We start from the raw sequence: 27,724 nt of genomic DNA on the forward strand, positions 1-27,724 counted from the left end.
CTCTGCTTTATTTGCATTATTGTTTGGAGCTTGTCGAAGAGAGAGAGATAACACTAAGTCATAGGTTTCGCAAGCTTTTTCATTTGTACATGTGTTGGTGTTTAGTCAATGCGTAAAGCATGATTCACTTTAGTATTCAATGATATTTCTCAATATATGAGTCATCAGACAAAGTGACTGGAAAACGTAATTTATTGAACAGATTCACAAACATTTCTTAAAAGATTCAAAAGGGCATATGAATATCTCCATACACTAGTCATGCTATGATTATAAACCAGAAAGGAGGAAGATACAAGTTGACCATTGACATTAATTCTCTTTTAGTACTATCATTTTCAATCAATGAGATGAAATCAGAAGTCAAAATGTTTGAAATTGTCTTAATAATAAATCACAGAATATGGGGCAAGTGATTTATATCAGAACTTTACCACCATTTCTAATGCGACACAAAATATGTCTACATGTTCTTATTAATTCCAAGACTAAACTTTATTTCATTTTTGTTGATCTTCTCAAACAAGTAAAGGTTGCTGGGATATCATCTGTTTATCTATGACAAAGGCAACATCTGAGTGCCTCTTTTATTATACAGAGCACACTACAAGTGAGTTAGTTTATATATTTCAAACAGAAATTCTGCGACTCAGTGGTGTTCAGTACATATTATCTGATATTTTAATTATTTATGTGTGTGTACTAGATCACTTGGTGCAGTAATTTGCATCATGTAATGTTAAGTTACAGTTCTAGATTGCAATGAATACCATCTAAAATGATATAATATCTTACTGAAAATGAAGAGTGATTTTGCTACTCTTTAAATGCCTTTTTTCCGTATAATATTACAGTGTTAACCAAAGTATAATTATATTTCTGCATTACAATAAATCAATCTCAGATGAAATGATAACATCTTATTTGAACTGAAGATTGGTTTTGACAACCACAAATGTCTTTTATCCCAAGATATTACAGTGGTAACACAAGTATCGTGATATTTCTGGATCACAATTAATACCATTTGAAATGACACGATATCTTATTGGAAAACAAGAATGCTAATCACAGAATAGCTTTCATCAATGATATTACCACGTTAACACAAGTATAACTGCTGAATATATCAGCAGTTAATTTGTCATTTCATGTGGTTGAATAGATCAGCTAACCTAGTCCAGTGTATGTTGAAGCAGCATAGGTCAGACCACACAATGTGGCAATAGTACGCATAGTAAAGCTTTGACAACTAGGTGGAATGATATGCCATGTAATGTATTGGCCTTGAAGGAAATGCTAATAGGAAGCGTATGGGAATTTTATGCTCTTTAACAACACTGAATACATCTACAGTCAGTACAGTTGTTCTGCTGACCTTACAACACCTGCATTAGGGAGCTTTCACAAGAGCAAACTGACAGACATGGTGAAAAAATGCCATATTCAGTCATCCTGATGGTACTTGTTGAGGAAAACTGAAAACTCTGTTGAATGTTGTTGAGGAATTATGTCTACAAATCAGTGTTTGTAATGATGATATTTATATAGTTGTGGTATTTTTATCATCCAAGACTAAAATTTGTAAGCCATATTTTCATATCATTGATGCAATAATCAAAACTAATGAAATGAATGATACGGATTGAAATTGACATATAGGAATATCCTGAGGATACTGTTATTCAATAGTGAAAGGTTTTAAATTAATTGCTGATTGAAATCCCACAAAGCGATACATTTTTTAATTATGAATGTTGTCCAGAAACAACATTTAAACATGCATGAGAAGTTTCAGTTCAATTTATATCCAGAGACTTATTACCCTTCAGCCATAACACCACCTCTCATTATTACTGTTGGACATCTAAGCAAGTAGTCCAGAGGCAAACAATACAAAGGGCTTGCTCTTCCTCTCACTTCAGTAAGACAAGGTGCTCTAGGGCATCAACACAACAACAACTTTCAATATGTTCCTGCCACATTGTGCTTCATATATGTATGTTTACCTGTATTAAGCAAACTTTTATGTACAGCAAGCCATAGACCTAACGTTATCACTTACTACCCAGAACCTTTCACCAACCCCACGTATATTTTACTACAGACGAAATAAGGAAACTCATTAAATGGTAGTGAAGGTGTATAAAATTAATTTCAGGCAGGTACTTTACTATCTGGTCTGAACACCATGTTGGCCAACATATGCATGATGACTTGATTTCATGGTGTGTATTAACTTCCATATGGCTGCTCTTGGTGATGCATGTCATTCTGTCTCTCCCCAGGATGAGACACTTTGGTTGGTGCTCTGGCATAAATTCTGTTATGTAAATGTTTTAGCAGACCAGTCCAGTGTCTGTATGCCTTCTTGTTATAGACAACCTGGGTAATATATGGTCTGGTCATCATACAGTTCAAAATTTCTGCTCGTAATTCTAGAGTGACACCCTTCTTGGAACACTTTGCTTTCAGACAAGCATCACACATACATTTTTTTTTTTATTGTGTATGTTATAATTATTATTATCCTTTATTGTACAAAATTCTCCATTGATAACAGGAGCAGATGTGAATCTTGCCAAGCTTTAAGTCAACCCCATCCAGGTCCCACTGCCACCAACTGCTTGATGATACTTTTCACACAATCAAGAAATGACACTTTTTGCTGTGAAAATATATTCAACTTGGGATATTTACATCCTCTCCTCTACTGAACCTACTCCCCACCATTATGCTTTTTAACAAGCTACCATTCTTGTGGCCTTTTATGCATGTGCATTATTTACACTGGGTTTACCTTCAGCCACTGACACTATGGCTCCTGTGTACTTGTTTGTCATATAGGGTTCCTTCGTATTATGAATAATTGAAACAGAAATTAAGAATCCTGACCTATCTCAACTAATTTTCAGACTGCTATTTGTTGGAACCATAACAATTCTTTTTAAATGGTTGTGGTGGCTGAAGGGACCTTTGTGAGTTGAAAATTGGACATGCATATTCAATCAGTGTCAAACACCATTGCAATACACTTCTTTTCCAATAGTAAATGTCCACCTCAACAATGGTCTTATTCAAATGAAGTTCAGTTGCTTTTTATAGCTTTAGTATAGGATTATTCGAGAATTCATTGTTAATGATTATGTTTCTGACATGTACAAGGATACACTGAAACAAGTACCTGCATATGATATAATGGGCTTATTTCAATGAGTAGACGAAATGGAATGGATATCTAGTTCTTATTTAACTACACTTTAATACCAGTATTCCAAAGAAGTGTTTAGCACTCAGTGAGGTTACAGGAACACTCATCAACATGTTATCATGAATGGGGCTGACAGGTTTCTTTCAGTGTTGGAGTGTTATGTGAGGAGTGTGTTGTTGCCAGTTGATAAATCTACACCTGTAATTCTATACAAAGCAGTTGAGATCTATTCCAAGTAGTTAAGGCATAGTAGATTAAAGCTAAAATCCTGTATTGAAGTTTGAGTGAACCGAAGCTGAAGTATTCTGCCATTGAGTTTTTTGTTACAAGTTTAGGCAAGTTGCATCAGTCATAACTCATAAATATATTGAATTTGACATACGTGTACTAGTTTATTCTGGACTGCCAGCTGTGTATGAAATGTCTCCAACTTGGTGAGTGAGTGAGTGAGTGAGTGAGTGAGTTTAGTTTTACGCCGCACTCAGCAATATTCCAGCTATATGGCGGCGGTCTGTAAATAATCGAGTCTGGACCAGACAATCCAGTGATCAACAACATGAGCATCGAAGTGCGCAATTGGGAACCGATGACATGCGTCAACCAAGTCAGCGAGCCTGACCACCCGATCCCGTTAGTCGCCTCTTACGACAAGCTGAGTCGCCTTTTATGGCAAGCATGGGTTGCTGAAGGCCTATTCTACCCCGGGACCTTCACGGGTCGTCTCCAACTTGGAAATAATCAGACTTTGATTCTGGGTTTTAAAAAGCGGATTATGCAAGACTGACACTGGTTGACAGTTACTGGACAAGGTAGGGCTGCCCACCCTTATGTGGTCAGTGCTATCCTAGTCCCTTCAGAACAACCCCTTCTGGGATCGGGACTAATCACGAAGATCTATGCTTTACTAATTACACGGACATGGTCAAGAAGATGAGATGTTTCTGTCCACACTAGCTAATAAAGTCAATAACACAAGGTGCAGGTTCACAATCAACACACAATCAATACACATTTTCTGCTTTAGGTATTATTACTTGTTCAACACTACTTGGGAACCTGGATGTGGGTCTTGGTCAGTCAGTATTCTGGTATTGCATTCTTTTAGTATGTGGTTGGCCACTATTAGCCTGAACATGAACTTGCATTAGCTAAACTGCTCTTTCTAACAGAATGTTACTAGATTTTGACATCTGACTAGTGGATATAATTACAAACTGTATACTTTAATCTGTTGTTCCACAGAAAAGAAGTAACCAAATGAATTATGTTACAATCAAATATGTTGATATAGGTTCTGGTACAATAGAATACAGTAATGTTATATTGGACAGTAAATTCCGTCTTGACTTAGAAATATTATGTTGGTGAAAGTCCATAAATAACGTCAAATTTGCAGATTTACAATAAACATTTAACTCATCTCAAAGTGTGTTTAGGCACCTTAAAACAGTTCATAAATATTTTTTGTATGCAATGCGAGCAATAAATTCTACATTATGACTAGTTTCGTTCTAGTGGCATTTTGTTTGTTTGATCAAAAAGCCATAAGAACTATATGTTCTTAGTTAAATACTAATTGCGAATTGTGGGATATTGCTGATTTCTGGTTGATCACTGTGCTTCCAACTAACATTAAGTATAATGTTTGAGTCATGTTGTGCCTCCCACCATCTCCACCCTCTTGCCCCTAGTGAGGCTCAGGTATGGATTGTCATGTTGCTATAGCAAGCCATGGTTTTTACTGATTCAGCTTCCTGACAGCTAAGTTGTGATCACATTGCAAGGAGATATTATCTCACCTGTCAGTTCACTTCCGTGTGTTGGTCACTTTGAGTCAGTGACAGTGGCAGCAGGGTAACAATGGCACGCAGACAGATAGAGAGTGTGTACAAGAAGAGGCTGGAAGATGCTCTGGAAGCAGGGAAGGCCATGGATAAAGGTAAACTTCATTATTTTCTAATAATTTGATTTATCTCTACATAATTATTTCCATGCTGAATAAACATTTCATTTAGATATGATATAATTAAGCTATTGGCACTGATGATGATGTATATGTGAAAACCTTTGAACTTGAAGCACTTTCTACTATGTGGATACCCATCCAGAATGTATTGACAAAAATTCATTGTTGCATTTCTGTCTGTGAAAATCCAGTTATATATTGACACGTATTTTATGTTCTCCTTATAGCTTTAACAACATTTGTAACATATTGTGTATTATAATATTATCCTTTGATGAAAGTTATTAATATATATTTAGCATAACTGTTTAACTTATCACACTCATGTCTCAAATAGAGCAGACATATTGCACTCACTATAGATGTATTTTGTATCCTGAATTTGAAGAAGAATTCACTAAAGTAGAAGTCCTGAAAGAAGTGAAACTGGATGCAACATTAGGTGGTGTTTTCGCTGTGAGATACTCATATGATGGAGAAATACTTGCTGTCGGATTTAGGAATGGTGCAATTCAGGTAGGAACTAAACATAACATGATTCAGTTTATGTGCAATGACATCACTAAATAACATTGAATCTTAATTCCATTATGAGTTTTAATGATGACAGATATTAATTGATGTTATGATCAATAAAAAAACACATATAACATGTTACAATGGAACATACATATTACAGAAAGAGATCAACAAATTGAACTAATTTCTTTATGCCTTTATTAATTTTCTTTAATTCTTATTGTCCAATGTGAAAACATTACTGATTAATGTGTCCTGTCAGCTGTATGTGTTGCATGATGTTTGCTGATTGTTGTTAGTTGTTGTCATCACGCACGGGGAAAATGATCAAGGAGATAAGAAAAACAAGACACGGAGGCTATGCTGTAATGTGCATGCAGTTTCACACCAAACAGCATCACATCTTGCTTGCTAGCACTTCCGAGGGCCATGTGTATGCATGTAACACAGAGGATGGCACTCACAAACAGATGCTCACAGGTACGCCATCCTTGCATATTATAAATGCATTTAAATTCACAAGGCTTTCACAGTCTTAGTTTGCTAGCCCAGACTTGTCACTAGAAGGTCGATACAGGTGAAGAAGCATTGACTGCTAGTAATTAAGTTTTCAAGACCAGAAAAAATTTAGACTAGACAGTGGTTTCTTTGCAGTGGTAAAAGTGTTCTAAATTTGGAAAGACTTAATTTGGTGGATCAAAATTGATGTGTTATTTTCAATAATTTAGCTGATGTATATCATGATTTGCAAAGTGAACACATGGCCTGTAATCTGATATGTGATAATGGTAATATTTTAATGGTGGATAATGTTGTATTGAAAGAACTAATCCATAGATGATGCTTGCTTCTTTATGAAAAGTATCACTCAGACTAGGCTTCAATCTGAAACTGAACTGTTTTGTTGTGGCACATCTGCATAGCCATATAATATAGAAAATCCACTGCATCTGTTAAAACACTATTAGGTGCAAAACAAGAAATAAATACAGGTTTTAGAAGCAATTAGAATATATCCTCAAGTAATACCATGCTGACATTCACCATACTTCATAGTATAATCAGGAAACCCGTGCAGGTCATAAAACTATAGATGTTTCAACCAGGGCAGCATAAGGACTGGAATAATAAAAACAATTGATTCTTGGGCAGCTTTTGAGAAAGGGTATCGCAAACAGTCTGTTGTTTTTTGGCTGATAGATTATATACAAATTGTTATTTACAATTCTAAGACGACTAATATCTAGTCTCTAAAATGAACCAATGTTATAGACACACACACACACACGTGCGCGCACACACACACACACACACACACACACCAAAAGAAAACAAAAGAAAACCAAGCAAGAAAATAAAAACAAACTAAGAAACACCCCCAAAATTAAAAAATAAAACAAAAATGAATAATACAAACAAATCAGATGTTTGTATGATTTTACAATGGAATTGTAGTAAAGTGGAGCAAAGAAGCTGTAATCATTTTTAGAAAAAAATCCTGAAACTTTAGCAGTAAAGACAAGACAAATATTACAGACTGTCAGGGTCAGTTTGACAGACTGGGATGTGACTAGTTTCGATCATTTCACTGTATTGAAAGGTTTGTGTTGAAAGATAAGGTAGATGAGTGTAACTGACATATAATAAGTTTACAAATAATATTGTTTACATGTGTCTCACAACCCAAGGCATGCTAAAGGTGGTTTTGACATAACTAGTTAAAAGCAAATTTCATAAAATAATGGTTGCAGACACAAATATGCTAACAATAACTGTCTGGGTAAAACATGTGGCTTGTTGCCTGAAAGGTTTTCACACAGATTGACTCTATAGCATCAGCATGCACAATTGCTACACAAGATTAAGGGTTAATCTTGTATAAATATTTCATCCTCTCTTTAGCAGCCCTTATAGTTGATTGTCAATGTTTGGTTTTTCTGCAATCTAAATTCCTAAGAATAAGAATTGTTCAACATATTACTTGGTTGTTGATCAATAGCAGTAAATCACATGAATTCATTTACTGTGTTGGAAAATAATTCTTTGTTAAAATATTGATTCTGTCAGTGCGTTAACTTTGGCAAATGTGAGTGCAAACACATTGACATTGATCAACTTCACCATGTTCTCCAGGCATCAGAACGTCATTAGGGATGTATGAGCTTCACTGGCAGTTTTATTGCTTTTGCATACAAATTGGTGAAAGACTGCTTCCTATCCATGTTACATAGGTCACATGTAGCAAAAACTATCAAATGAGTATGGCCCATCGGTTTCTGAAATGACTTACAAGCTTACTAAGTTATCATATTTTCTAAGATGCTTCGGCGAAGGATCAAAGGCGCCGACGATACTTTATCAACCAATAATGTGCACTTTTTGCATTACGTCACAATGTGTTGACGTCGCTGCGCCATTCAGTCTGCCCCCCTTGTAATCGAACTTTTTTGCATTACGTCACAATGTAACCGACGTCACGATGGATGTCAGTTGCCATCACCTCGTACAGCCTCCCACAGTAAACTGCTTCGTCGCAGTTCCTCTGAATGTACTGATCTAAACTTTTGTTGGTAGTAGAAATGAGGCAGTCATATTGCCTTGCATGGTTTAAGAGAATCACGGATGTAATTAAAATGATCTAAAGAAGATATTTGACCCAAACATAAACCATCATCAAACTGTTCATCATTTGTTTTTCTAGTAACCTTTGTCTTAACGTAGGGGGCTGACACATCAAAAGAACAGCGCGTCAGTTAGCCCTGTGCAAGGATTCTTAATTTAGGTCACAGACACCATCGTTAGTTTCCTGCCATAGATTACTCGAAATTACGCTTAGAAGTTATTGAATACGGCATCTTAGAAAAGAAATACAGTTTGTTCTCGTGCTTTAACTATAATAGTTCAGGATGAAAGTGTGCTTTATTACACTATACATGATGGTAGAATGAACTGTATTTCTTAAATAACAATAAGGCATCATAATGATGACCCCAGGTCAGTGCTCAAACATATGCTGTATTTGTCCATATGTTGTGACAATAGTGACCCTCGATAGGAAGGTATCTCCATAAAAGTAAATGCAGAGATTATGAACTCTTAAAACTCTTCACATAGGCCAAAAGTTAGTAATGTACAAAATCTATTATGCATACATATGTCAATTAAGCTTGAACATAGATGAAGTAAATTTGACACACAGATGAACATACATGTATTGCTGTCATTGTAGTGTTAATTCTGTTTAATCCCTGCACATAAGTGGATACAAGGGGGCCTTCAGGTGACCTTATGACACCATGCCTTGCATCTGTCACTTCTTCACAGCACCTTGGAAGGGTTTTCTTAAGTCATTGGATTTTTGCTGGGGAATCCTTAACTGTTCCTCCTACAACATGTTGGCAGGTTCTGCAAGTGTTATGGGAGGATTATGATGTTTATTGACATGTCTTTCAAATTCATCTCCTAGATGGTTGATCGGGTTCAGATCAGGCAATTTAGCAGGCCAGGAAAGGACACTGATATTTGCATTGGCGAGATAGGCACCTGTTACACGAACTGTATGGGTTCAAGCATTGGTTAAAAGGTGGGAGGATGTGAGGTCGCAGGATTTGGTAAATGTAGTGATTTACTGTAAGATAGCCTTTAACCACTACAAGCACCGATCTAACCATGTAGGACACGGCTCCCTACACCATGATGTCTGTCCACAGATTTTGTCCACCAGCTGAACACAGTATGGCTCAAAATGTTTTCATGTCATCATTGATAGACACATTGTTTCCTATCCTGTTGTTGCACCAGGAAATGCAAGTCATCATTTAACTATATTGGTTGCCAATTCCACAGGTTCCATAATAGTACCCTGTTGGACAATTGGACATATCATTCTGAGCATAGTCGTGTCAGGACAGGTCTAACTGCTGGCTGGTTGATATGCTGAAATTCCCACATCTCTCAGATGATTCCTGATGGTTTGGTCAGAAATTTCTAGAAGATCAGGGACATGTCCTGCAGTTTTCGTTGCTGTCACAAATCAGTGACTTGGGTGAAACACCTGGATGAATCGGTCCTGTGCAGGATTGGTCACCCTTCGTTACTTGTGGGATAATCTTGGCTGAATTGAAGCGGGTATATCAATGCCATAATTGAGATAAGGCAGTATAGTGGTTTTGAAGTGTCTAGCAACAGCAGACTAGGAATTCCCCTGCTTCTAATGACAATATTTTGGCAATTATCATTCAGTATTGGCAATATTTATCTTCATTTTCGTCTTAAATTTTGTGATAAAATGGTGATTTTGGTTTGGCCCTTTTTGGCGGATATCTCTAGTCATATTTCAAACACATTGCTCATGCACTATGTGGAAACTCTGCAAACACTTTTCATGCATCGTTTTCAATTTTGTGACAATGTTTCCAAACACATTTGGGATGTATTTGAATGCAGTACTCCACAACTATGACATGATTAATGGGAAACAAACATAGGACTTGTCTTAATGACGATTGCTGTCAAATAATATCAAAATGAACTGAAAAAAGCTGTGCTTTTTTCTGTTTTTTTATTTTATTTTATTTTATTTTTGTTAAAGAGTATATTCAATTTTCCAAATATTTCTATTCACAAAATTGTAAAGTGAAATGGTCGTACAGTGTGTTAGCTTTTCAAAGGCTTTAAATGTGGGAGGACATCTAGAGAAATATATGAATCCATATTTGTACAGATGTTTATAATAAACTGTTGACAAATGAATCAAAACATAGGCATTGTATGTGGACAGGCTGGTGGAAGTCTGCCTACCTGTCAGGAATCCCTAGCCCTTGGCAGTAAGCCTCCTCTTAAGCTAATACCAATAGACTAAGACTACAAATATACACAAAGAGGATTGTCTCCATCAAAATACCATTTGTTTGTCTGATAGACAAAAGCTTTACACCTGCTAGGTATGTGCCCCAAAGCATATTTTGAATACTTTTATCACTAAATAATACCCTAGGAATAATATTCTTTACATGTGCATGTCAACGGTGATCTAAAGACATTTTAGATCTTGTCTAAAAATGTTTTTGAAGCGTTATACTTTTTTGTATAAGGAACCAATATTTTCTTTGTTAATACATATTCTGCAAGCATAATCAGATTATTTGAAATAGAATCAGGCATCATATGCACCATAATACATGAACACCCTTGAGACTTATAGAGTGTGATAAACCATATGCAAGTTACGCTGCACGTCAAATTGAGAAATGGCAAACTAACTTTGATCATAGATTGATGAAACTATATTCTGTGAGGTAATAGTTAGCTACACAAGGTGATTGACAGTTTTAAATGTATTTCTTGCTATGTTTAGCATTTCAAATTAAATAATAAGGATTTTTGATGACATTGCTTATAACATAACAATTTCACACATTTTCTGTCCTGAAAGTGTGGTAGGGGGCAAACCATCCAATTAAGTGTATACCACTGGCTTCCACAACGCTCACTTCGCACTCACTTCGCTCATTTAAGCACAAACTATGGTGACCGGTGCAAATCTATGGATAGTGACACCATCACTCGACCACAAGGAGCAATTGACAGCAACAGAACAATTTGGGATGTCTTTGGTGACGTTGAGAAATCAGCAAAGTGACGAACCTCCTACACATTTTCTGTACAACTAACTGAAAATCATTCCTTCTATGATGTCACTGCAGGGCTCTGACGACAGTTACGTAACGTTTCTGTGGTTTCATTTGCGGGCGAGAGAGAAGCAGACAGCTTTTCAGCAACTTTTATGCTCTTGGTATTAATTAACCACAAATTTTTTTTTAAAAAAAATGGTGTTCCGTTTATGACTAACAAGAAGTCTTTCATATGGATTGGTAAAAAGAGTAAAAAAAAAATGAGTTTATTTGTTCTCTAAAGGGGCACTGATATAAATAAGCGAATAATGTTTCTCGCCAACTGTCTAATTAAGAAACTCCTTCAACAGTGATGAACAAAGGGACTGGGCTCCTGTCCACATCAGCAAAATTTCTTCACCCTAAACATTCAGGAGGCCGGATGCCCATCATATGCCATTATTTTAACATATCCATGGTATTCCTTGTCTGATTGTAACAAAATATCCCAGCAGTGTAGTTTTTTTCCTGATGCATGGATAGTATAGTGACTAATCCAATTTGATCCTATTTCTGTGTTTTCACCTCAATATTTAATCCTGTCATGTGAAAATATGATGTCTACAGGCACGTAGCAAGCCATTTGTTTCATATAAGTCCGAAAGATTGCAAAGCTTTGTATTTAGATAGTTTTGAGGGTTGGCCCAGCTGTCATAGCAAAAACCATAGGTAAATTTGGGTAGCTATGACAGCTAAGCTGGTCTTTTATCACTGATAATAAAAACACACAGTTGATTTATTTGAATTCGTAAACTAAAAACTTTGCCATTGGTAGAGAAATCTGAAAGTTTTCTTACGTAAATAAACTGATGACACCTTTTTATTTAAGTACACAGCAAATGTCTGTATATATTTCTTACGTAACAACGAAGTTCCGTTGGTATCCTCGAAACAGTGTTTTCAGCATGCGACACAGAGATTACATCTTCCTTGCTGTAACTCGCGTTTGATGGTATAAACCTACACGTGTTATCTGTCATCATTCACTTGTTGGTCAGTTAATGAATTTATAACAGGTATAATTAGTGGTTAACACCACTCAGATTACTCAACAACGGTTCCTATGTGGCATTTCTCCTGTCTGGAGTAAATACTCAACATTATGAATTAAGGTCTGTAGCAGCAAATGTATTGTATGTTATGCAATATATGCATGTAAGTGATGCAAGAGGTTTATCGGCTGAGTTACAAAAATAAACATCGATCAAAGAATTAACCGATAACACACTGATTGATTAATTACTTTTATCTTCTACAGCAGATTTATCAAAAGGCAAAGTGTTGAGGATGTACTAATCTATACTGACTACACCCTGTCGTAAAGTGCGAGTGTAAAAACAACATCCTGCCTTCAAAGAATTAACCACCTTTGCGTTGATTGATTGCTCATTATTGGTTAATTAAATTAGAATGGCAGACATCGTACAATTAGTTGCCAGGTGTGCTATCTTGGGTGACCAATGAGAGGTTTATCAGGTTTTCACCAATGTGAAAGACCTGAAATGATGTGTCACTTTTTCACAAATTTGACTGTTGTAAGACACAAGACATAGAGCAGGATTATTTACCAGTTGCAGATGAACGGAATATCGTTCTTTTATGTGGATATTCATGGATACATTCCTGAACAAGGTAGTAACCTGACATTGTTGCTGTAACATTGGTATGTTTTAAATTCATTATTTGCATTTCCATTTAATTTATTTGTTGTAGCATTCAGCAGAATCTATCTGACAAAAAACACACACTAGATCGCGCATAGGGCATGTGCGAAATAGGATCCACATTGGCAGTCTATACAATGTTTAAATGTTACAGTCATGTTAGAAATTTACTCTAAGTATAAGCAGACCATGTGTTCTTGTATTAATTTTCAAAATCATACAAATATGACAATAAACTAATTAGGGTTATGAGACAAAATATAAAAGCGTACATTGGCTTCGTTATTTTTCCGTCCTAATAGTTTTTTACCATTTTTACCACTGACAGATTATTAACCTTCAAAGTGTTTCATTTGTTTTCATAATACATTTGTAATGAAGTAAAAATGACTTTAACTTAGTTGATCTGTCTATAATTTAACTCCCAATTGCACATACGGGCTGCGCAGCAGAGGTCACAAACCAGTCATGAATTCTGGGATATCATCTGGGTACTCATGGGAGAAAAACAATAACAACAGGAACAATGGAAACTGCTCCACATCAGTGCCCCTTTAATATAAAGATCAAAAGAAATTAATAAGCAACTGTTATTGTATATTCAAGAGGTATTTTTGCAATGTGCATTGATAATGAAAACTTGAAATACATTTTATCCCCAGCACAGCACCTGGTAGATGAATCTGTTTTCGATATCATCTAATGAATTATAACAAAGAGAGAGAAACTAATTTTAGCAACAGACTGACTTACTGTACTCCAACAACAAACACAATGGCTTGGTTTATGTCAGTTTAGGCATTTCTGACAAATTCTCAGACAATAACAGCTGTACATAACAGTGAGTTGTTGCTTTATGTAGATCAGTTACCACACAATTTTGAATGAGGTAAAGTATAATTCACAATGTTAACCTAACTGTTAAATAATATACTGCATATTAACATATGTAAATAAATGTTATACATTGTTGGTTCCTAGCATAATATTTGTCATAAAGCATCTAAATGACTGACCTCAAACGAAATCTCATGACATACCAGTTTTATTATTGTTACAGTTAAAAATTGCTGTGACAAAAGGTAAAAGAAATCCCCTCAGAACCAGCAAAATATAACACTGACAATTCTAAAATATTTAATATTTTGTATTAAACAGAAAGCAAAGGCAAGATACAAACATTCACAATAGAGGTTTCAAGTTCAATGCAACTGAGTTAAATCTAAAGTAATGGGTCACAAATATAATATCGACTCACCATAGTCATGGTTTGAGAGTGAGAAACAGTAATACTGAATGTAACACAGTGAACGGTCAGGCAGCAGTTATGTAGGTCAAGCGTTGAGGAAGGCAGGCAGTTTAATATGCTCGAGTTCATCAGTGTGTGTGTCCCATGTCATAAACACGACAACCAGCCTGTATATACAAAGTCAGTGATTCCTGAACATTCAAGCACAATATGACCATCACCATTAACATGGAATTTTCGTGACTTCCAGAAGCACATCACATACTCAAAGGGAGATAAATCTAAAGAGCTACCATAAAGCCTGCTGCCAAACTATGAAAAGCACTGAACATTTATGATACGAAATGTGACCTATAGTAATTATCACTCAAAACTTTAAACATTGTGACCAAGATAATAGTTATCACTTCATCAGTAAGACAATTTACAGAAAATACACTCTTGTAACATTATGTTTCTTAACATGGACACGATAGTATTTCCACTGTACAAAAAAAAAGTTAGAAACTTGATTATGTGAATATGCACTCAGTCCTGCACTGTTTCTATTCTTAGAAAATACCAGTATGAGTATGAATATTATGAGTTTGGTCAGGGCTTAATACAATGAATATGACAGTTTCAGTTTACCAAAGTCAGCATTAAAATGTTTATTCCCATTGTGATACATCCTACATGTTTGTTCGGCACAGCCATAAACCACACTGACAATCTTGAGTATCTTGATTTTGCCTTCTTGAACCTTCTAACACACAACACAGTATAGTACATATATCATTTAAGGCAATGTTTGAAATTAGAGGGGATTCTAGGGTCATTGGGCATTGTCTCTTCAAGGATCTGGGTGCCCTAAATCTTTAGAGAGTAACATTAAGGTAATGACAAGAACCCCTTGACTTTTACGCTTATCATTGCTACAGTGCTAAATAGTAAACCTTCAACACTACTCATTCACAACGGTCATTATATTGACCTGTTTATACACAGTGGACTGTGTATATTCTGACTTCTGAATTATCTGACAATCTGTGAATTCAGACATATTTTGGGGGTCCTGCTTTCTTCTATATTATCATCATTTAAACATTGAATTATCCGACATCTGTACATTCCACATTCTGAAACCATTTTCTAGTCCTAAACAGTGAATTATCCGACATCTGTACATTCCACATTCTGAAACCATTTTCTGGTCCTAGTGACACTATTAATCTAGACAATCCAACATCCTCACCCCAAACTGCTTTTAAAAAAACGCTAATCAACATGTCAACCAACCTCCTGTTATTGGTTATCTCTTTGTCCCAAGCTCTTGATAATTGGAAGTTAAAAACCTTTGTTTTACAGGTGTCCTCCCAGTTGTGAGACACATTAATTAATGGTTTGTGCACATAAGTGGTATTTCCACATCCCTATTATGAAAGTGGGAACAGCCCTGTTGCTGAAGAGTACCAAAAGGAGGCATAGTTCATTAATGAGCTAATTAACACAGAAGACATTTTTCGTTAAAGAGCATTAACTGTTTCCAATAAAGAAGGGGCAGCTAGGTCAGCATCAGTACTTATTGAAGGCCTGCCATATGATAAAGATCTAAAAGAGCAGTCAAAGGTTAATAAAAGCATTTAAAGTAATTATAGTTAAAACAGTTATCGCTATCAGGTTTTATGAATTACGGTGAATTAAGTAGATACCCAATCAGTATATATCCATAAAAATAAGAATTATGTCAAACTGGACTAAAATGTTATGTTGTAGTAGCAAAATAAATACCATTTTTCATAATATCATGTACATTTTTTGTCTTCAAATGCTGAATTTAATTTCCCATTGCCATCAAGTGTCAAGTGCATCAGATCCTGCAGGATACTGGATTGTATTATATTTTTAGAAATCAGTCTGTACCTAGCATTGTTTAGCTTAAAAGTAATGTGCAATTTATTCTCATTGATCAGTTTAAGCAGTTATGGTGATGCTCTGCCGATGATTGGTGAGATCAATTACCAGTGAGCCAGTGAATTGTCATTAATTGTAAACCAAAAGTCACTGTGTTCTGTAATCTGATTGGTTGAAAAATATGATCAAATGGTATTAGATTCCCAGAAACTGCAAGATTATTTACTGCGTACTGACACGTAGAAACCTCGCAAACAATTGTTTTGTTGCGTCATCAACAGTGGTGACGTCATTCAAATCATATTGTGACGTAAAGTTAGAATGACGTCACAAATGAGCAACTCCAGATGCTACCATGGGAACCAGCTGAAACGGCCAGCTGATGACACTTCACTGCTGTACTCGTTCTCGATGTAAACGAGTGCAGACAGTAAAACCCTTTGGTTTACTTTTGTGTTTACAATGTCGATAAACATCATGTGTTGGCCAATTTCCGGGTGTTATTGAGTATTTGAAGCACGGGAATATTTCATTTGAAACCTCCGGCTGACGCCGTCAGTTCCAAATGCATTAATTGTTATCAGTTTATACACTTAAGGTTCTGTAATACAGGGCAGTCATGATGAAAACCTGAATGAACATTAACGGTCCAATGCTGCAAGAAACTGTACATCACAAATGACGAGTATTCCAAGGTCAAGGTTGAAGAGCAGTCAGTATCTTGTGTGGCTACCATCAATGGTTGCTTGACATCGACATCCCATAGACTGGACCAGATTCCGGATGAAGTGCCTAGGAATGAGTTGGTACTCTTCCCTCAAGACCACAAACAGAGCAGATTACATCTGTTGCTGAGGGTCATGCTGTCGCACACAACAATCCAATTCGTCCCACAAATGTTCAATAAGGTTAAGATCTGGTGATCATGAGGGACAGTCAAGAACCTGAACGTTGTTCTTTGCAAGGAATCCCCTTGTTATTCATATTATCATGCTGAAAAATTACGTTCTGGCGGTTCATGAAAGGAAGGACATGAGGCCTGATGATTTCATGATAGTAACTTCAAGCTGTCAAATTGCTCTGGACCTGAATGAGATCTGTCCTGCCACTGTATGAGATGCCAGCCCAAGCCACCAAATCTGTCAACTTTTTGTACACAATTTGCAGCGTAGCGTTCATTATGACATCGATATACACATGCTCTTCTGCCAGGATGTCGCTGCATGTAATGTGACTCATCATTGAAGATAACACTTTTCCACCTTTGCAATGGCCATGGGAGACTGTCTATGTTGTTGCCGATGTTGCAAGGTCAGGTCCTTGCAAAGGTCTCCTGAAATGAATACCAGCCTCAAGTAAGCGGTTCCTCACAGAGTGATCAGAAATTTTCTGAGTCCTGGCACTACTGATGTTGTGGAGGATGCTGTGGTGAACCTGTTCCACAAATGTCGAAGCCAAATAAACCTGTCCTGAGCGGGTGTGGTCACACGGAGTCGACCTGACCTGGGGCAATCATGTGTTGACCCTTGCTGCTGGTAGCGATGCCAAAGTTTTACTGTGATACTCTGTGACATATTCAGTTGCCTTGCAATCGCAGACTGAGACTCCCTGGCCTCCAAATGACCAATTGCATTGTTGCACTGACCCTCAGTAAGTCTAGGCATGACTTTAACAACAAATTTAAGGTTGTTGCAAGAACATTGAAACCCCCAGACATATTGGAAATGATGCATAGAATGTGTATGCAAAAGGAAACACGTGAATTTCTTCCCATTCACAATTTATTGCATTTATTGAGGAAAACAGATTTTGGTGCATTTTGGCGAGTTGGACTCAATGACAATGGATTTAAATTCAGAAATATTTGCAGACAGCACTCACCATAGATATACTGATTACACAGACACCAATGATTCAGATTCGAAAAGTTACATGGAATAATGCTACCCGTGCATTTCTTTTTTGAGTAGTTTAGCTAGCCAGACTGTAGACCATTGCCAATGCCAATGGAGTCAAAAGTGACGAGAGCCAATCTACAGTGGGGGATGTTTTCATAATTTACATTGAAGATAATAAATCCATTGATATACATGTACATATAAATACAGAATTCGTTTTCTTTTCCCTCTATTTACCAAGAACAATGAAGCATTGATCTCATGATATAAGCCAGTTACATTATGTATGGTATTGTTTGAAAAGTATTTAAACAAGGAGATATTGAATTATCTGACACTCTGTACAATCCAACACCTTTTCATGGTCACTGTGAGTGTTGGGTTGTATAGAGTAGGGCTGCAACAAATACACTGTGTGGCGAATATGATATGTGTCATGAAAATTGGGTAATGAATATGAATAATTATTCACAAATACAATATTTGAGTAATTGATGCACAATATGCAGAAATGCTAACCACCCTGATCTTTGAGGAGTTACTCCAATTTTCAAACACACTACATCTGCTCTCCGATTCTTATAAATTTAGAATGTCTGAAAGAATTATAGTAAATGGCAGTTTGGATATGTTCATTTGAGTTAAGTATTATCTAGTTAAATATGCCCAGAAATTGCATATTTCCATCAGACTAAATCCATATTTGTAGGGAATGCATGTGCTCTAGATGCGATGGAAGAGAGAAAAACACATGTGTTCAGTTTTTTAGTTGTTGGGGCTTAGGTTTGACAGTGAAAACTTGCCTCGTTAGTATTGGGAGAATAATAGTTTCTTGAGCCCAATTGTTAGACATTTAGTACTTAGAAATTTAGTGTTAAGACATTTAGCTGAGCATATTTTCAAACGGGCCTGAAATTTACTGTATTTGTGAATACATTTCTTGTTGAATCAATTTGTGGGTCCCTTCAGTTCGTTTAGTTGGTTTTCACTGTAAATATTATTTAATTTAGTTTTGGTCCAAGGTTGAAATATTACCTACAGCCACCCAGTTTATTTTTTACTTGCACATTGTTTCTAGGACCCTTTCAGTTCGTTTAGTTTGGTGTATTTCTTTTCAGACTGTTTTTTTTTTTTAAATAAAGACTTCCACTGTGCATTCCTCCGCTACATGCTCCATCAGAAAAATGCGTTTGTGTTTACATGGTTTTACATGACACAGAAATGTGTATCCTCTATATACAAATGTATGGAATGGCCGCAGACAATACCATATGTGGTTACACACAACAGGCTATCAGATCTGGTCATTGTTAATGGATCCTTGACTGGTCAGTGATACATTAACAAAATTTGGTGTCCTGTCGTGGCTCCACTGGCTAGAATCATGGACAGGGATTTTGAATTCCAAGATGATAATGCCAGATCACATCGGGCCCAAAATGTCACAGCTTATCGCCAATGAGAGGGCACACAAACTCTCCACGCTTGGACTGTCCATCTAAGACCTGTTCCCATTTGAACATCTATGGGACAATCTTTGTCAAAGGGTGTAGGTGTACGCCAGGAACCCTGTACCCGTCAACCTGGCCAAGCTTGGTGCAGCTTTTCAGGAGGAATGGCGGACAATACCAGGGGCAACCATCTAGAAATTAATCAACAGTGTGCCATCAAGGTGTCATAAAGTGTGTTGCCCAACATAGTGGACACACCAGATATTGAACTTCATGCCCAAATTTCATTTAGTGGACATTCAGAGCAATTTCACATTTACTGTCGTTTCAGTAATTAAGGTACATGTATATAATTATCAAATGATGGAGTTCAGTATTTCAATCCATTTTATTACATGACAAAACCAATCTGAAGCTGTGATCCTTTCAACGGATATGGCTATACTTTGCAGAATATGTTTTAGATGTTTCTGTGAACCACTACTCAAGACGTCATAGATTAGAATAAATGCATTTCTTTTGATGAAAAGAATGATTACAAGTACAATTAGTATGTGGAATAAAATGATTTAGTTTTTGTTTGTTTCTCTTGCTTTAAGAATAGTTGCTGTTACCAAAGTTACCAAATACATGACATAGTGAAAGTAGACAAAAGACTTATGGATCACAACTTCTTTTATTATTCCGTAATGTTCCAGTGATAGTGTGATAAAGAAGTTATCCTTAACTCCTGTGCCATACATCAACTTAAATAAATGCCTCTCAAACAATAAATGGTAGTCATTTTTTCTCCAGAGATACACAGTGTGTAACTCCCTGTCCTTAATTATTATCAGTTAATGGTAAGTCATCAAAGACCCCACTATCAGATGACAGTTGGATCAAGTTAGAAGCATGATAACACAATACAAAACACTTGATGCGGATGTGCAACTGTATTATTTACTCACCTGATGAAGGGGCAAGCATTAGCCCAGAAATGGCTTGTGTAAATAATGTTGAAGCTGCACATCCATATCAAGTGTCTTATACTACCCTACCAACTTCTAAATGCCTGTAAAACATCTGGTGACAACACAAGTTTTAATAATCAACTACTTCAGTGTGATAGTACATGTGCACATCTACATGTTTTATGATACTAGTACTTTTGACTTCATACTCACTTATTCATTTCAACCAACTGATAAGATCAGCATATTAAAAACAACTCTTCAATGTCTGTTGTGTTGACAAAATATTGGCACAGTGAACATGTTCTTGTTATATATTCATATTATATATATTATATATATTTTATATATATATAGTCGCTATATTCTATTGAAGTGACCCGTTAAGGTCCCGGGATAGAATAGGCCTTCAGCAACCCATGCTTGCCATAAAAGGTGACTGTGTTTGTCGTAAGAGGCGACTAACGGGATCGGGTGGTCAGGCTCGCTGACTTGGCTGACACATGTCATCTGTTCCCAATTGCGCAGATCGATGTTCATGTTGTTGGTCACTGGATTGTCTGGTCCAGACTCGATTATTTACAGACTGCCGCCATATAGCTGGAATATTGCTGAGTGTGGCGTAAAACTAAACTCACTCACTCACTCTATTGAAGTTCCATGTAAGTTTGAAAGTATTAGTTTCCAACTGAAACATTATTGTATATTTTGTGTCTATTTTCTTTCAGAAAGAAATAATGAAATTAACTGTCTTGATTTCTGTGAAGATGGGTACAACTTTGCTACATCAGGCAAAGACCTTGCAGTCAGAATATACGATACCAACACTTGCACGGTAATGTCTCATTGTATTATGTATCCATGGATCCAGACATTGGTGTTGCTTGTCACATTGAAAGAGAAACAGAATTTAGTGGATCACCGTGTATTCAATTTCTTTGATTGGCATTTTATAGTTCACTAGGAACAACACAGACAAAATACTTTATGGATGACATTTGCATAAAGCATCTTGGATTTGTTATTGCTGGTAGTTTTGTAGCACATCTACTACCAACTTTGTGTTGTTATATTTATCATTTTGCTTTTGATTCTGTATCATATATGCCCGTGTGATTTATCCTTTATCAATAAGCAACAATATCAATGCATGGTAAGAGAGTACTCCAGATGATGTTGAATATTTCATATTGCAGTTGATGAAAGAGTATGATGGCTATGACAACTCTAAGGATCCTTCAGATATGAAGTGCATGGGAAATACACAGAGAGTCTTTGCATTGAAATACCACACTGAGTTCAACCACATTTTTCTGACTGGAGGATGGGACAACCATGTCAAGGTAAGCAGCTCAAACGCAGGAACCTTTTAGAAAACAGTTTGCTATGTTCTCTCCCTCTGTAAATGAACATATTTTTTATGTTCGTACATGTCACTCTGTCATTAAGTCACTTTAGCCCCAGTGTAGTAAATGATGATGGTCCAGTAAGCTCAGTAATGGTCTTTTAACAATGACGGAAAATGTTCTGGTTCAAAGACCTCAGACATTTTGACATATTTTCTATACAGTTTGGTGCATACTTGGCAAGACTGTCCCCTAGGCTTTCCATCTTAAAACCTTGACTCAAATCCTCCCATAATGAACAGTACACTTAAAACCAATTTGAATTGCGCTGGGGGTTTAAACAGCTCTGCTGCACTGCGCGCATAGCACGTGCACAGTGAATAGGTTCACGGAGCTTGAAACAGTATGCATACGCATGCCAGGAGTATGAGGTCGTGAGCAGTAGGCTAATCTTGGTTGTGTACACAAACTAGTAGACAATCTACTCGTTACATAAAAAAACATGTTGATTGTGGTAACCAGCCTTTGTCACAGAGAAAGCTCAATGTCTGCTTTATTGAAACCTATATGTCAATGTGCTAAAAAGCAATATGCACTACACAGCTTCAATCATTGATGACATGCAATTTGAACTTAACACCTATCAGGCCCTACGCCATAAACAAAATAAATTGATTTATGACTCGTGCATCCGAGTCCTGTCTCTGCTACATTATGTAATTAGGCAGGTGTCGTACTTGTACACATGACATGTTTTTGTCTGAGGGTTGCAAACAAACTACATCCATTTTTCTCAGATGACTGGATCTGACAGAAACTGGTGCAAACTCTTGTCAGTTTCAAGTCCTGCTTTGTACTTGGACTACTCCTAGTTTCCAACCAAGCAGTTGTTGGATTGAATGCAAATTCAGGGAACGTGTATTTACAAAACCCAACATCTCTATATACATTCTTTAAGGATAACAACTTCTTCTAGTATATATCATTTTGTTTGACAACGGTATATGAATCCATACTGACACGACGCATCAACAAAAGAAGTTGTCACCCATAAAGAATCTTACTTTCTTCTGACCCACCATACTTCTAAAATGCCCATCAAACAGATCATCTTTCTGTACACACAATGAGCCCTCAGCGTATCAGCAAATGAACCAACCAATCGGAAGTCGTCTTTACACTTGAGTGCATGCCCACCCGCAATAACTGGGTTCGGTCTCCCAAGGGCTTTGTTTCGAGGGGAGTAAGCCCAAGTACAAAATATTGCACTTTTGAATCACAATTGTATGCTTATAATTTTGTTTATTTGTTTTTTTACAAGCAGCCATGTGTAGTATATGTCATGAATAAGTGATAATTGTGTTTTAATTATGTTTGATTTTTTAATTGCTTGTGACCTTTAAGTAAGAATGGTGGCTATGAGGTTACAAAAAAGTTTCTGTACAGGCCTCCTGATGTATATGTCAACAGCCATGAAATCCTTTCTTCAAGATGTGAAGAATATGACAGGTAAAGATATATACGACACATTACCACATTTAGGTCCATTTTCAGATTTGGGATTCTCGATCAACAGATGGAATCAAGCGACAGATATGGGGACCTCACATTTGTGGAGACAGTTTGGATGTGAAGGTAATCGTTTTTTATACAGAGCTATATCGCTATGTCATGAGTGTTCAAAACAATTGTCCTGAAGTGAATTTATAGCTTCTTTGATGGGTTTATCATATCCATACAGAAACTAAGAGTTCACACATTTCAGAGCATTTGTCTCTCTTTTGCAATACAAAAATATTCAAAAAGGAAATGCTACACAGTGACATATACCATCATCAAGTTATTTGCAAGCATAATAAGAGTGTCAGGTTATGAGTTTGCTTGTTGCATAACGAATCTTTTGAGTGAACTGAAAAATGGTTCACATAATTTTACTAATCGCTGTTGTTACAATAAGTTTGTTACATCCATATTAACTGCATGTTAATACTATTGAAGTTATGATGTCAAGTTTAGTTTTAGGTCTTTTCTACAACAGATTATCAAGTCTCCCTGTGTTCAAATCCCAATGTAGGCTGAGATAAAGAATAGTTCATCATGTCAATTCAGATCCTCAGTGTCCATATCCTATCTTATAATAATCTGATCTTTGACTACCACATCAGAGACTTTGTGTATATTTGTTCATCTAAGCAATACTTTTTCCATTCTATTCAGGGGTTTGACATTCTGACTGGATCATGGGTAGCTGAAGATGCACTGAAGGTGTGGGACTACACTGCTGGCAAGCCCAAGAAGACAGTGAAATTCACAGGTCCTAACGGTGCCTACCTGTATTGTGCACAGTTCTGTGACAACAATGTGGTTCTGGCAGGGGGAAGTGGGACAAACAGTACTAGGGCAATCAATATGGACACCAATGAGGTGAGAACGGCTGTGTGTACAAAAAAACATATCTATTTAACCAACTATGTTTTACTTAACCTGGAGTTTAAATAACAGTGTTTCATTTTGTAGAATGCATTACTTACTTAACAAAAACAACACCTGTCCTTAAACGTGCCTCCAAATCAGGCAATCCTTGTCATAACCCAAGTGTCAAAAGAGAGTGAGTCTCTAAACTAATGTATAATACCTGTAATTATTCATTATTTAACTTTACTGCTGTATTCATAAGGTGTCATTTACTGACCAATATGAATGTGAAATTATTGATTCTTTAAACAGCTAGACTCCTATTTGTTTGTTTTTCTGCTGATTGAGCAGTATTTCATCAACATGATGGAAACTTGTAGATAATAAAGACTAGACCAGACAAATCAGTGTCCTCTATTCATAGCGATGCCCCACACCATCAGAGTACGATGACATACAATTAACCAAGTCACCAAAATTCCTGAAGACACCATGTTTTGCTGAGATCCTTCAGTGGACCACTAGTTCACCAGGTGACAAGTGACTAGTGGTTTTGGGGTATGATGACACTCAGGCATTCATGTCAGAGCTGAGGGTTGAATAGGGTGTCATTCTTGATTTTGAGGTTTTCCAAGAAGGTTGATAAATCACACTGTAGACCATTAATTTTGACAGTCACACAGTTGTTAGTGTTTGTTTCTAGCTGGTTTGGGTTTTTTTGCAAATAAATATTGAACACATTGTACAATTTCAAAAGTGATGACTGTACAAGCAACTACAGTCATTCCATAGTGTAAGTGGTTATGCACTCAGATATATCTCCCAATTTTTAATCATAAATTAAAAATGATGTTTCCCAATTTCTTTTCAAGAGTATATGTCAACTATATTGAGTAATGTGCACCTTTTCTCATGTGGAACTCACACTAGAATTTGTAGTGAGGCTAGTGGAATGTGATTCCCACTGGGGTATTTCTGAATCAGAGTAGGGATTCCATAGAAGGTTGTTCCATATCACACAATTTCCCTACTCTCTTTCTGAAAGCAAACCAGCTATCATGCCATTTGTGATTGATATAAGCTAAACAATGTCAAGTTTTGGTTAGTTTAAAACTCTCGGTCAAACACACTTGTTTTGATTTTGCCAGTCATTGCAGAATTTCTGATTCATTTAACAAAAACAACAGGTCAGAAGAAAATGATGTGAGGAATGTTTATAGGATGTCTACAGATCTGAATCATACAGTAATATTGCACTTCAAAGACTAAATTGGTGGATATTTAATGGGAAATCATCCTCAGTGGTTTGTTGCTCAATTGCTTTGCAGTCAATACCAGTATGTTGTAACAGTCATTACAGAAAAAGAAACATTGTCTCCACATAATACCATGTAATAACTGCTGTGTGACAAATGTCATAGCATGGAAAAGAAATATATAACTCAAATGAGTCGTTAATGACAGCATGATCTTTCATGTTACTATTGTTCAACTGTAAAAGAATTTTGTGGTTCGTAACCAATTTACCCACCCGTAGCCCCATTTTAATGCAAGTTATTAACTGATCAACTTATAATGTGTAGCATAAGTGTATGTGTTTGTGACAAGTGATAGGTAAGTTGTACAAGTCTATAAGCCCCTTGCACCATGCATTATGAGTATTGACTGTGATTGAAGTATCTGAGATCAATTCAAGCAGTACCAATCTAGGTTAGAAATAATTCAAGTTTAGAGAAAAAGAGATTCCAGAGATTATAGTGTTACAGTTAAATATATGTGAGGTATGTATGAGAAATATGCTTTTGTGTCAGGTGATTGGTGAGGTGAAGATGACAAAGCCTGTGCAGGCCCTTGACACCACCATGGGAGGGAGGTTGTTTGCTGTGGCAGGAGCTGATGACTGTATCAAGTTGTGTGCCATGTCATGAGGATGTGCTCATCCATGGTACTACAGTGCATGGGGAGTTGTCTCCCATGTCAACACGCACATTTGTAATGTGACCTGGACAAAGCTCTTCCATCTGATCAAGGCCTGTCAATGTTTACAATACAACAACAAGACAGACAATAAGTATACCAGGAACTACCTGTATCCCAACAGAATATATTTGCTTCGTGCATGACTGTGATCACAGAATTCATAAACCACACAAAATTTGACAAGTCATCTCAATGGTTTTGGGATTTATTGTCATTTGTCAGTGTTTCATAATCATATCACACTTCCACTCAGAAGTTGCGCTACAAGTTCTGCTGATATCACAAAGTTTAAGTTTTTGTGATGTATCTCATTACTTTTGCTGTTCTTTAATACATGTACATATACATGCAGTCTGCTGTTGTGATCCTCATAATACAGAAGTAAACATCCATTTATTTTCTTCCTTTAAATCTGTTTATGTGCAGTGAACCTTTAACCAGATGTTCTCTCCAACAAACCTTGAATTTATACATATGTAAGAAGGAACATTACATGTGTGAAATTTCAAGGCAACTCCAAACATGATCACCTCATGTATTGAGCAGGATGTCAGTTATCTTTGTACTGTTACGCAAAGAGCTTGTTTTAGCCTTTGTTATAATATTGAATCTGCTCTGTATGCAGATTGTGTGCTGTGTTATGGTGGTTGTGTTCATATTGCTTTAGTTATGTTGAATCTCACAAGCAGACATTTTGCCCTTTCATTCACCAGGCAATTTAAGGGAAATAATATTGGAAAGGAATGTTTTTGTTTAGGGTTTTACCATGTTTCTTTTTATGCCTAATGGCATTGCACTGCATCATGAAAGGAAAACAGTGTTTTTTACATATAGCAAGTAATTTGAAGTTTCAATAGTTTTTGTTTTAGTATGTTTAATAAGATGTAAATATCGATGAGACTTGATGAAAGACTGTTACTGTAACTGTTAACATCCCTGGTGTCTAAGAGAGTTAAAGTGGTTTTGATTCAGGTTTCACTAATTTTCAGTGAGTGGGACCATGATATGTCTTTTAGGCACCATTTATTATCATTACATATGACTGTAAATGCATTACGAATCTTTGAAAGTTGTTCCGTCCAGCATTATATACACATGTAATAGTAGTTTTGCTTTTAAAGATACTTCATGTTAGCATTCTGTTATGAATAAATTCATTTTGAAGATTTTGTGGTGTTTGACATATTTTGAATTGGTCACCAGTACCAAGGCATGTTTATGCAAGTAGTTCAACCAAATTGTAATAATGCACAAACTGGCACAGGTAAACTTCATTGTACTATTTGCATGTACAAGGTTATTATTGTTGAGATTATTTATCACTATCAGGATAACACAATGACCACAGATCAGAAGGTATTTAAGTGTTTGTCAGCCTAATGACTTTGAGTTGAATAACTTCCAAAGTTTTCAATATTTTACTTCTTTGACTGCTTCAACTACAGTCTGTTTACTCAACATGTCTGAATTCTTCAGTGCAATATGTTTAAATTACTCAGCTTGCAGT

The 27,724-nt window shown here is 36.4% G+C and overlaps 1 protein-coding gene across 3 annotated transcripts in view; it reads left to right on the forward strand.

Moving 5' to 3' along the window:
• The window catches only part of LOC137283416 (superkiller complex protein 8-like), a 31,375-nt gene extending 3,989 nt beyond the window's left edge, over positions 1-27,386 (forward strand). For 2 of the 3 annotated variants that reach the window (XM_067814891.1, XM_067814890.1), the window contains exons 2-9: positions 4,962-5,150; positions 5,566-5,693; positions 5,996-6,176; positions 21,205-21,311; positions 21,673-21,819; positions 23,377-23,457; positions 24,040-24,246; positions 26,049-27,386. In XM_067814891.1, the coding sequence (XP_067670992.1) occupies positions 5,072-5,150; positions 5,566-5,693; positions 5,996-6,176; positions 21,205-21,311; positions 21,673-21,819; positions 23,377-23,457; positions 24,040-24,246; positions 26,049-26,165 (1,047 nt within the window). In that variant the 5' untranslated portion in view covers positions 4,962-5,071 and the 3' untranslated portion in view covers positions 26,166-27,386. Of the gene's footprint in view, positions 1-4,961; positions 5,151-5,565; positions 5,694-5,995; positions 6,177-21,204; positions 21,312-21,672; positions 21,820-23,364; positions 23,458-24,039; positions 24,247-26,048 lie in introns of those variants that run through there. The other variant, XM_067814889.1, reaches the window with a different exon arrangement.
• The last annotated feature ends 338 nt before the right edge of the window (positions 27,387-27,724 follow it).

Source organism: Haliotis asinina, chromosome 5, assembly GCF_037392515.1.
Source record: "Haliotis asinina isolate JCU_RB_2024 chromosome 5, JCU_Hal_asi_v2, whole genome shotgun sequence".
NCBI classification, from domain to species: Eukaryota; Metazoa; Mollusca; class Gastropoda; order Lepetellida; family Haliotidae; genus Haliotis; species Haliotis asinina.